Here is a 12,069-nt window from a genome sequence, read left to right as displayed (position 1 = left end):
GCTTCAGTTTTGTCAATGAATATGGCATTTTCCGGCATCTTATTTGTCATCCATCAAGCGATTTTACTACAAAAACAACCCGTCAATCTGGGAATAAATAAATAAATTTTATTTGGCAGTTGGCAGCCTCCCTACAAGGATTAGGGTGATATGCCGCTTGTGACCAGCAGGTGGCGGTGTCGCAGCGCTGCTGGCCAGTAAGTAGGTGTTGCTTCGTCTCCACTTTGTCCACGGCCGTGACGTATTTCCTGGGGCTTGTACGGACCACTCAACGGTACACCAGAGGGGTATCATGACCATTTATAACCAGCAATTCACTCTTATCAATTTTTCAGCCGCTTCGCCGTGCCGTCGTCGGTCCTAACATCGCGGTCAGAGACAACAACAAGCCGGGTCGAGCAGGATGTAAACGGAAGCTGGTAAGTTGAGCGGATTGTAAGTTTCCCCGTCTGCACGAGCTTGTATTTTTGTAGTTTGGGCTGCGTGGTCGGCGAGTTTGCCTCTGGTACCACCGGGACCCTGACACCGGACGGGACAGGACCGCCCTGTTGTCTTACCGATCTCGGTGGCTGTCAGTTTGTACGTGAAAGAACCGGGGATATCACACTCACTCACTCACGCCGAGGTGACGTCTACTGCGCCGCGTACGGTTTCTATGGTTGTTCCTGCGAGAGAGAGCGAGAGAAACAGATTGTGCCGTTGGTGCTCCACACTGCTCGGCCGGAGTGAGTGAGTAGTAAAATGTGAGTTCGGAAATGTTCGCCAGGGGTGGATGAGAGGGGAGGGAAAGGGGGAGGCACCTGCGAGACGGAGCAGGTCAGCCTACTAGCGGTGTCAAGTTTTCGTTAACCACGACACTTTCAGACACATTTGTCAAGCCGAGGAGTCTTCTTCTTCTTCTTCTTCTTCTTCTTCATCGGATCAGCTCCAGCCACCACATTATGACCCAGTGTTGTTGTCACGGACTTTAACGTGTGAGGTGAGTCAACCGACCGCTAACTCGCTCCTATCGGCGGATGTATTTAAACCTCTTAACTTTAGCTCACAGTCATTAAAGTGTTTAGCGTTACTAACAGGCCGGAACGAGAGAAGTTTTCCTGTTAACTGCGGTTTAATGTCGCCTCCTCGTTGTTTACACATGCAGTAGCATACTTTTATTATTATTATTATTATTATTATTATTATTATTATTATTATACGAGCACTTGGATTCCCTCGGGACTGAACTTTGACACCAGGAGCAATCGGTGCAGAAACCCAGCTGATGTTGTTGGGTCGGACCGTTGTGTTTGTCCTCTCCATCTGATGGAACTGGATTGATGTGAATACTGACTTTCTGTGAAAAGCATCGTTTCACAAGTGCAACTGAGCTCCAGCTCTTTAGTGTCACTGCCCTCCTTGTGTTGTCTGTGCTTCCTACGCCCAACACTGTAATTGTACCTCTCCAGTGATGCAACACGGAGCTGTTGATCATTATGGATGCACACTGAAACCAGGTTGTGTAGCCCCTTTGCATGCAGTTAGATGTGCCAAATGCAAAGAAGGCATCTGAAATACTCAAAGCACCATGTTGTGATGGAGAGTATCAGGCCGCTTGCTTGTATGGTGTGGTAATATGTTTCAGTTGTTGTGAGCACGGCCTTGGCATCTATAGAAATGCACGTGCTGTCTTATCTCAGGAAAACTGAACTTAAAAAGGTAAAACTCTATTTCAGTGTAATAGAAAATATGTGTTAATGCTGACCGTCACTGCAGGAAGTCTGAAGAACAAGACAGATCGGGTCAAAACAAATGTAGGAAAAATGAAAATGACTATCAGACCACAGAGTTTTCTTTTTGTTGTTTGCAAGCACTTTAATTAGGCTAGCTGAGAGTGAACCCATTAAACCCGCAATGGGTTTTACAATGACAGTTCCCATTATAAGAAATAAGTCTTACCTCGCAAAGATGATTGCGAATTAAATACTTTGAACAAATACCCTGTGATGATGTAATGTTTGGTCATGGTGACACACCTTTTAAAACACTGAAACTAGTTTCCAGGTGTACATGTTTATTAAATAAAGAGCAAAACGGTGAAATCCTACACCATCGGAGAGGTAAAAATACACTGTTATTAAAAGCCTTCATTCAGCAGGGTGAATGAGGTGTTATATGAAACTCAAAGGTGTTTTCTGCTTCTTTACATCCTGAATAAAGGCTTTCATACTCATCGTGTCAGGATATGGAGTTCTACAGTTCTTCCTCTCCAGAGATGTTCACTTTCATCATTTTGTTTCCTGTTTTCCCCCTTTTTTTTACTGTGAGCACCTCCAGACTTCCAACAGCGGTCCCACAGCTCTCACAGCGCTGTTGTTTTTGTTAATATTTGAATTAACAACACATTGAATCTAATTCAAATGCCGAAGTAGAAATGTTTAAATATCACAACTCTCGCTTTATATTCAGCTTGTAGTGAAAGCTGTCTGTCGGCCAGAGGCTCCATCCAACAAGTACAAAGAGGAAAAAATGTCTGTCTTCCTGTTTGCCTAAATCTCTGATAACTATCTTTTTGAAAACCGTAGAATATGAATCTCCACATGGTATTCATCACTTGAGTTGAACATCTAAAATACTCGTAGCAAAGACAGAATCCATATCTAGAGTCTCTTTGTGAAACAAGCTCCTGTCTTGTAAACACGTAGAATGTTCGAGAATGGAAGATTTAAAACATTTAAGACTCTAAACTTATACTTGTAGAGAGTCATCTTATAAGCCTGTGATGCAAGCTTTGAAGATGCTTTTCATTTAAATTCAGATAACACTTATACCGTAAGCACTCATTTGAGAATAAACAAGGAAAACATGTAAAACCTAATTTGGAAACCAGAACAGCAAACAATGGAAACATTTAAAGTGCACTCTTTGTGATGATAATGGCCTGAATGATGGATTACTGCATCTAACTCCACTAAAGACCATGTCTTGTAAAATAGAGGCTTTGTGGAGTGTTAGCCCAGCTGTAAAAGACTTTGTAATTAAGGGTAGTGCTAATTGAACACGAGTACCTCCACATAGTATCCTGGATAGTTTTTCTGAATAATAGACAGTAGTCTGCTGCCTGTGTAACGCGGTGTGTTGCTGCAATAAATCCAGTTCTACTGTTCAGAAAACCTCCGTACATCACAATTTACAAACTGAGGTTACGATGTATTTTGCAGTATTTAGCTGCAAATGCGATGTGATTTTAAGTGTTGTTTATGGCATGTTGAACTAACCGAATGCAATCATGATTATTACTGTCTCTTCATCAGGTACACACACACACACACACACACACACACACACACACACACACACAGCTTGTTTGTATTAGATCTATGTGGGCCATCTGTGTTCCTGCACTGACATATTGAGTTCATGTGTGTCACAATGACTGAATCTGCAATGATTCTAAGAAATGTGATAATGAGTAAAGGGTCATATGCAGACATCATTTTTATCTCATTAAAATGTGAATAATAAACTGATGAGCTGTAAACTTGAGTTCGGTAATGAGGCTGGTATCATCCTGTTTGGGTTTAATGATACTTGGCTAATTATAATTTTGTGTATTTTCTTCTGTTATATTATCACCGTCTGGTCTCATGTACTGTAGTAACACTGAAGATCACTCACAGCGCGACGCTCCAGCGCACAGTAAAGTAGTTTGGCAGTTGCTGCTCCGCGGCGTGTGGTTCTCACGCTGACCACACCGATTGGCTGAGCGCCCTGATGAGGTCACAGCCGTCTGTGCTTTAAAAGTCAGCGTGCGCCTGCAAATCAAATCTTCACCCTCTGTTCACCTGTTGCATCAAAGGCCCAAGGACAGCGTCGAGTGAGTTGTGCCACCAGATTTATCTCTCGCTGTCTTTATTTTGCTTGTTTTATCATTTCCCAACGTATTTTAATTTAAATGTGATTGAAACGTAAACAATTATTGGCTTGAATATGCCAGTTTGTCCTCAATTTTATAGAAACTGAACAGATGATGCAACAATTAAACATGTAATTAATGTTGGGAGTGGATCCTTGCTACTTAATTTCGGCTGATTTGTTTGTGTTTTAAAGAGGCTTAACTAAACAGGATGGAAGAATTAAAAAGGTGGTGGAGGGATTTAGGTTTTACTGACGGTTGGCACGTTAGAAACAGCTCTACTTTGAGAGACACTTGCGGCACCTGATTTGTTCTGCTTTATTTGTTAACATGTTGCTTGTTTATATATATATATATGTATCTGTTCGCTGTTATCCAGGTATTTATGAAATGAACATTAGCAGCTTGTCTTACCGACTCACAGCCAGGCGGACCTGTAAAGTCCATCATGGAGACATGTACTTGTTACTTACTACACGGTCATCAAGTCATGTCAGTTTTGAGTTGTCTTTTTCACTTTATGCCACCAAACATTTTGATCTGTTCCTCTACATGTATCGGAGGGTTCAGTGGGTTTATATATTGATTTCAATTACCACTAATCAAACAGGGCTTCTTTATATGAAACATGTGAGGGCTGTCTGCAATGTAATAACGGTGTAATAAATGATAAATGGCATTAATACAAATTAGATCTACACTACCTGTATTTGTTTAAAAAGAAGCCAGAAAGATATTATTTTAGTGTAGCAAGAGTAATTTATAACTTGGAGTCATGAATGCTTTATGACTGAAACGTTGCTTTTTAGTATATTTGAATTCGTGAAAGATGTATCAAAGCTATGGGAAATTGTTAGTTGGTATTTAATTGTAAATGCAAACGGAAGAGTAGCCCTTCTCCAACAAACAAAACGTATATCTTAAGTTGTATATGTAGTACAAATACCTGTAAATGTGTAATTAAATGAAATAAAGTCCCTTATTCATGTTTTACGTGATGATTGAGGAATGTATGACCCAAAAGTGTCCTTTACAGCTGGAAATAAAACGGTGAACAGATGCTCTTTTGAAAAGGTTTGTGAATTTATGTCTGGGGTTTAAAGTGTATTTAGTCTAATAAAATATAAACCGGCGACAAAATGAGCAATTATTTTTAATGATGAATGTCCCAGCTACCTCTAAACTCATTATTCTTGCTTCACAACAAACTGTTCAGGGGACATTTGGGGAGCTTGTTTGTTCTCTCGGAGTGTAGCGTAATGACACAGTGATTTAAATCTAAGTATTTTTTGTTCATCGCGTGGCCGGTTGATGTATCGTCCCTGGTGATGAGAAACCCTGTCCCATAGACTGGAATCAGGAGAATAAATGCGACTGCAAACAATAGCAGACGCAGAATAGAAGCGCTGTATTCAGTCAACTCGGGGCTTACAAGAGTTATTACTGTGGATAATAGTCCCAACAGACTGAAGGTACTGCTGACCCATCTGGCTTGAAACAACAGTAAGGAGGCAAAATTGTACCTCAACCTTTACACCATGAGCTCTGGCTTCTGGAGCCAAACTTGTATGATGGTTTGCTTTTGTCTGATTCATAAGATTGTGTTTTTAGAAGTTTGGGTTTTCCTACAGCTTGTCGATTACGCATGACTCAGCAAGCTGCAAAGAAATACCCACGCTCAAATTAAGGTATTTAATGCTGTAGTCAAACATTTTTCCCCTGACACTTTAAGTGTCTATGTTCTCTCGTTGGCCGCAGCCATTCAGCGGCTGTCTCCGGCATTTAAGCTCCACTGTTGAGTGGCCACTTCAGCTTGCAGTGAGACCGGTTCTGCTGTGATCCCTCGGCATCCAGGGCGTAGTCTGGCTTTTCCAGCCACACTTCTCACCTCTGCAGGCAAACCCAGTACACCTAAGCATTTTTCTTTCGTAAGCTTCATCTATCGGATCCTCCCACGGGACCGTACACGCCAAATTCTGCTTGTGTGTGTGTGTGAGAGAGAGGGAGAGACCACAACACGAGGCCCGGCCTTGGTGCCCCGCTCACTGCTTCCTGTGGGATTATCAGATGCCTGTACTTAGCTGGGCTGTACGTCTGGTTCAAACTGCTGTCGGTGTGGCTGTTATTCCTCACGAACAAAACGGATTCAGATGTTATTTAATGTGTTTTGTCTTTTATTTCGACATGTCAGTCAGTATTCAATACATCTTAAAATCTGGAAACAGTCACTCCCAGTTCATTCCCCCTATTACTGTTTATTCAAATATTGAAGCAACTATAGTGAGCAGAACAAAACCTTACATTTGGACCAAGTGTTTTTTGTTCGGTCTCTTGTGAATTGTTTCCCTCTTGGATCTTGACCTGTCCAGGGTTTACAGTCTCCTCTTGGGTTTCAGTTTTACAATCGCAAGAAATGACCGTCGTCTCTTCCTTTGTTTCCTGTCAGGTGAGCAGTGACTGCCCCCTCCCCTTCTTTGACTCTCCTCCGTGCACCTGCATGCACCGTCGGCAGCCCCGGCCCGTCGGAGAGACGCCGTGCTCAGAGACTGTGCTGCATTAGGAGAACCCATGGCTTCTGGCCCTCCGTGTCCCTCTGTAGGCCGCAGGCTCCGGCTGCTGGAGTTGCTACTCGGGCCTCTGCTGGTCTTGCTGGTTTCTGGGCTGGAACCAGCACTGGGTCAGAAGGTCTACACCAACACATGGGCTGTCCACATACCTGGAGGTCAGGAGGAAGCTCAGCAAATTGCCAGTAAACATGGGTTCATCAATCACGGACATGTAAGTAATATGATTTTTGTTTTTCCTATCCTGCATTTGCATCGATATAATGTATAGATATGAGAAAGCACTTAAGAACAGGGGTGATACAGGAGCCTTATGTGGAAAATAAAACTACATTTTGACTAGGCAAACATAGGACGCATCGGCCTCCTGAAAGGTGGCATAGAAGGTGAGTTTGCTGCTATTAGACAGTGTGCATAATATCTGACTTCTTCATTTTCGTGTTATTATATCCCATCAATGTCCAGATGTGCTGTTATTTAAGAGGTTCATTTTATTGTAGTTTCCTGTTGTCTCAGCTGTCAGAGAGCATGATACAGTAGGAGCATGGCTTCTCTTTTTCCATCCAAAGACAAAACACTAAAATCTTTAAAAAGTATTTATAAATCCTGATCTTATTTCTCTGTGTAGTCAGCTGCAGTGAAGCCCAATATTCAACCTGTTGTGTGACTGTAGATGTGATCACTAAACAGCTTGTCACTTCGTCATTGTAATAAAAAAAGATCTTTTACAGCTCATTGAGTTTGAACATTGTTTCATGACAGTGGTGTTGCAAGAAGCAGGATGCCTTTGTACCAATGCACTGATCAAACGCATATGTCACAACAATAGATGTTTTTCCATCCTGGTTGTTTGCTTGTTACTGAACCGGTTATGACAATAGTCTAAAGCCACACAGCCACAACAACGTCTCCAGCTGGGAACGGATTCAAAGACTACTGAACCCTACAAAGGCTACACAGATTTATGTTTTGTTTGTGTTTTATGTATTGATGTGGATCACACAGATACTGATATTGAAAAGATTCAGCTTTTTGTAGTATAGACTGTTATATTTAAACACAGCAGAGAGAGTTTGAGGTGATTCTTTGAGGTAAACTTCACTTGAGCCGTGGGCGTACACTCAAATCTAGTGCTCTCACTCTCACTCCAGGCACATCACTTTATTTTCCGGTTTAAAAATCATACAGTTCAGACGTATTTCAAATAATCGTAGTCACATCGACACCGACTGGATTAAAACGGTTGAAATTCCCAAACACCAGGCCTGAATGATTTGATCTCCTTCCTGAAGAGTTTGGGCTAAAACTGTTTCAGTGAAGTCTTCCTCTTTAAGCACTTCCTGGTTTAATTCCACAGTCTCAGCACTTTTCCGTGTTCTGCTTTGCACCATATGGTCTTACTGGTCATGACCAGGAATGTTATTTGCGCTCTGAATCACAGCATGCAGACTAATGAGTAATCCTAGACACTTTAATCCTTAAACTATGTATTGCCCGTGGACAGTGAGGACTCCACACACAGCAATTACACCCGTGTTCTTGCAGAACTACGTCCTGGATACGAGAAGCGGTGTGGTTTGGACAGTCTCAGCAAGTTGCTTTAAAACCATTTAATGATACCTTGAGGGAAGGAAAATGGGCTAATGTTTCTGACCAGTGCTAGTTTGACGAGCTAGCCTCGATACAGCGTTCAAGATGGAGAAATGGCAGAGCCAGGGGCCTGTCTCACGGCGCAGGCTTCATAAAGTTAGCTGGATAAATGCTGTGTAAAACCTTGAACTCTCTCAAATGCGGCAGGGCAACAGCGTCAACCAGAGAGGACTGTGAAGTACAATATACAGACATACCAAGTTTGGGCAAACAAAGTCATCTTTGTCAACCCAACCACTACTGAATAGTCTTCCTATTGGAGAGCACTCATTCACTTGAAACACAAGCTTAAAAGATGGATTAAAGCAAACCAAACTTGCAAGAAAATCATGAGTCTGGCACTGCAGTTACGTACCCTCATTTTTTTAATACATATATATATGCTAATTTCGTAATGTATTTATGTCTCATTGTGCTGTATTTAGTTGTACTGTAGTGCTTGATGAAGTGCTGTATTGATAACATTAGCTATTATTATACTCATTTGTAATAACTTACCCAGGGACTACAGGTGAAAATGAGCTCATTAGCTAACTCTTTATATTGAGGTGGAAGCTAAAATGTTACTCGCTGTGCACTGCCCCTTTTTGTAAATGAATACAATATGTTCACAAATGACATATGTTCTGATGTGCGTGTGTTACGCTGCTGGCGCCAAATGAAAAAGTAATTTTGAAGAATCAAACAGAAATTCCTGAGACGGATCTCTTTTCGTTGCGAGAGGAAAGAACCACTTTGTGCACGGGCAAGTTATTCCTCTACTTGAGAAGGTCTCTGTGGTGTTGAGATTCAGTTTCAAAATGAATTCATCAATTTGAGTTATTATTCTGAATGTATTCTCAAATGTGAATGTTTTGAGGGTTTCTTTAATCCTCACTTATGACGAGTTGAAGACGTCACCGTGATGAGCATTTTCTACCATTTTCTTCCGTCGTAGACCATTGTTTGAGAAAATACTCGACAGATTCACGGATAACGAAATCAATTGTTGGTTGCAGCCGTAATTAAGTTGACCTCTTTAGACGCAGGCTTCAGGAGGCTTTCTGTTGGACACATGCAGTATAAGAACTGGCAACATCACATGGCCATGATAGACCTCAGAATAAATGACATGAAACAGTCGCATCTGTTCGGCCGTCTGCATGTTATTGATGCATTCTTTCTGCTCATTAACTTTGAAAGGTGAGGTGTAACCACAAGTGAGGACAAAAATAAACGATGCTCGTGACTGCATTCCAGTACGTCACTGGTTAAAATGAAGCCTCTAGAGCTGGGAACAAACAAATCTGTTACGGTTGTTTTGCCTACAGCTGGGGGGGGGGGGGGGTCCTGAGATCTCCGTCTGGCTCTGCTGGTGTGTGCAGGTGTTGGCATTAGGCGGCAGTGCTTGAGGGGAGGATCAGAGACCACAGATGGGCAGGTTTTACCGCTCTCATGATGGTTGTTTTTATCCGCCTTCGCTCACCCTACACTATGGCGTCCATACCCTCTGTACCCTAAACATGTCACTTTGTTTAATCCACCATCATGACACGTGCAGCATGTTGTCATGATGGTGCAGACACACGGTCGTGTGTTACCCCATACAATGCTCATTTTGAGTAGATCATTTTCGAACGTGATTTTGCTTATTGCTGATACAATGCAGATTTAATGTAACGTAAATGCTTTTTACTGCTGTGTTATGTGTGTCTTTATCTGCTGGAATTATGCTTTGGGCTGCACCTTAATGATTATTTTCATTATAGATTAATTGTTTTGTTTTTATAATGTCATAAATGCCCACACCAACAACAACAATCAAAATCTTAAAGATGCTAAACTTTACGATGATCTAAAGATGATGAAAAGCAGTAACGCCTCATCGTTTTTACTTGAAACGTGACCCGATATTCGAATATACCAATAGTTGGCGTCTAATATTTTTGTCAATTGACTAATTGTTTCAGCTTGCCACAATTCATACACATTAATGAATTTATTTAAGTTAAGTCATTGCTGCCCTCGAGATGCTTTCCTTCTATTCAGGGACTCGGTAAACTAGTTGTATTCAACAGTTTCGTGTGGTTTCTCCGTATTTGTCTGCTGGTGGCAGCAGCAGTAGTAATGGCTGTTTTTCAGTCAGATTTGCTGTGACCTGAAAGTAATTGGTTGGATTGAAATGGAAGACAGAAAACTGGCTAGTCATCCGGCTGATGTAATGCATCTGTCCGTCCTTGTTGATGCGAGTTCTTTACGGTTGGTTTGGTGTGTCGGGGGCCAAAGCAAAAGTCACTTGGAAATCTCTTCCTTCTGCTGTCACTACTCATCAATCAAGACCAGCTAGCCAGTGTGACAGCGGGGTTGGTCGTTTGTCAAAGAGGAAACTTTAAAGCAAAATTTTCTGACAGCAGCAAATCATGTAAAACCCTGATGCACCAACTGTCTCGGTAGAGTTACACCCCCTCTCTGCTCCATCCCGTACTCAGTTGGCATTAGAATTCCTCCCTTTTCTCTCTTTGCAATAGGTGACGCCAGTCAAGAATATAAATATGAATGTACTTGAAATGAACCGGACTATCTGTTTTAAAAGTAATGGGGTGCCGTGACCAAGTGGTGTGCAAATGGGTTGCAGTCAGTTTGACTCGACTTGTACATTATAGGGCCATTTCAGAACAAGGGGAATATTTAAAACTAAGTTAAAGTAATAAAATGAAGAAAAGGCTGACTCACACTGTGCTAAATGGGTATTAACTGCCAGCTTGCTTCTCTGGATGGTTATTTTACATTTTAAAGACCTTTTTTCTTGCCCACATCATCAGGCTTGCTCTGCAGTTTTTTTTTCCGGGGCAACTCACATTTTGGTGCTACATCTGGTTCAATTGCGCCTCCATTACGCCGTTATTTAAATAAATGTGATTAGAGGGACTGTTATTAGTAGTAAGGAGTGATTTGATAAGGAGGACTGACTCAAGTTAAATACTTCTTAAGAATCATTATAGTGCAGTTTGTGAAATGGATCAAACAGCCACAAGATCAAAGGATTCATTTGAAACTAAATCAGTTGGTTTTTTATGGCTACAACAAAAGCAGCCCTTTGTTATTTGATCTGTTCACATCGACTGCTGGTTTAACGGCGAGATGGATTCTTTTTTTTTTTTCAGGCCAGTCATGTGTTTTGAAACATTGTGCCTCTCTGTCTGTGGCCTCAGGCTTTCACCATCTCACCATCTTGTATGCAGCTCATGAAAGTTCCCTTACTGAAGATGACACACTGGGTCTGAATATTTAACTTGCTCTTTGCAATGTTGTGGGAGGACTTTATAGCCTTACCTTGTGTTGCGCAACTTGCAGCCTTTGGATTCATTGTATTAATCTTGTTTAAAAATTAACCGATGACATTACCGCGTTATTATTGAGAACTAAAACTTCAAAATCACATTCAAAACAACTTTTAAATTGTGCTTGAGCGATTTCGTCTTAGTTGTTAACATCGTCGATGGAAGTCTACCTGCACAGAGCCTGTGTCATGAGAAAGTGTTGTATAAGAGGTTTCGATGGCACCATTTCGAAGAAAGTGTTTTTGTTTCCTGCTTCCTCCTCCTGGAATATGAAACGGGTTACTATTGTTCACTCATGAAAAAACAAAAATAGTCTTACACTTACGTGACACTATGTTTAGAGGATGCAAAATAAATCTCTTATTTTCTTTGATTATTCTTAACCAGAGGTGGAAGAAGAAATGTGAATAAATACCTCAAACAAATGTGTATGCAAGTCCTCTATTACGACTCTCACTTCAAAGTAAAATGGAGCACTTCTCAGAAGCGTGTCACTTCCCTTCTTGTGAGCAGTGGTTTCTGTTACTAGTGTTGGATAAAACCGTCCGTGTTCATATTTAGAGGCCAAGTGCCTTCAAAGCTCGTACTGCTGGTCCCCCCCCACCCCCCCCCCCCCCCCCCCCCCCCCCCCCCCCCCCCC

The 12,069-nt window shown here is 41.7% G+C and overlaps 1 protein-coding gene across 2 annotated transcripts in view; it reads left to right on the top strand.

Annotated features, from left to right (window-relative positions):
- The first annotated feature begins 253 nt into the window (after nt 1-253).
- The window catches only part of furina (furin (paired basic amino acid cleaving enzyme) a), a 75,309-nt gene continuing 63,493 nt past the window's right edge, over nt 254-12,069 (top strand). The window contains exons 1-2 of one of the 2 annotated variants that reach the window (XM_031846583.1): nt 254-419; nt 6,342-6,673. In XM_031846583.1, the coding sequence (XP_031702443.1) occupies nt 6,464-6,673 (210 nt within the window). In that variant the 5' untranslated portion in view covers nt 254-419; nt 6,342-6,463. Of the gene's footprint in view, nt 420-462; nt 980-6,341; nt 6,674-12,069 lie in introns of those variants that run through there. The other variant, XM_031846582.1, reaches the window with a different exon arrangement.

This window comes from Anarrhichthys ocellatus, unplaced genomic scaffold (assembly GCF_004355925.1).
Source record: "Anarrhichthys ocellatus isolate YVR2014 unplaced genomic scaffold, GSC_Weel_1.0 scaffold6, whole genome shotgun sequence".
NCBI classification, from domain to species: Eukaryota; Metazoa; Chordata; class Actinopteri; order Perciformes; family Anarhichadidae; genus Anarrhichthys; species Anarrhichthys ocellatus.
Note: the sequence above shows the minus strand (reverse complement) of the source record. Positions and strands in the feature narration are given on the sequence as shown.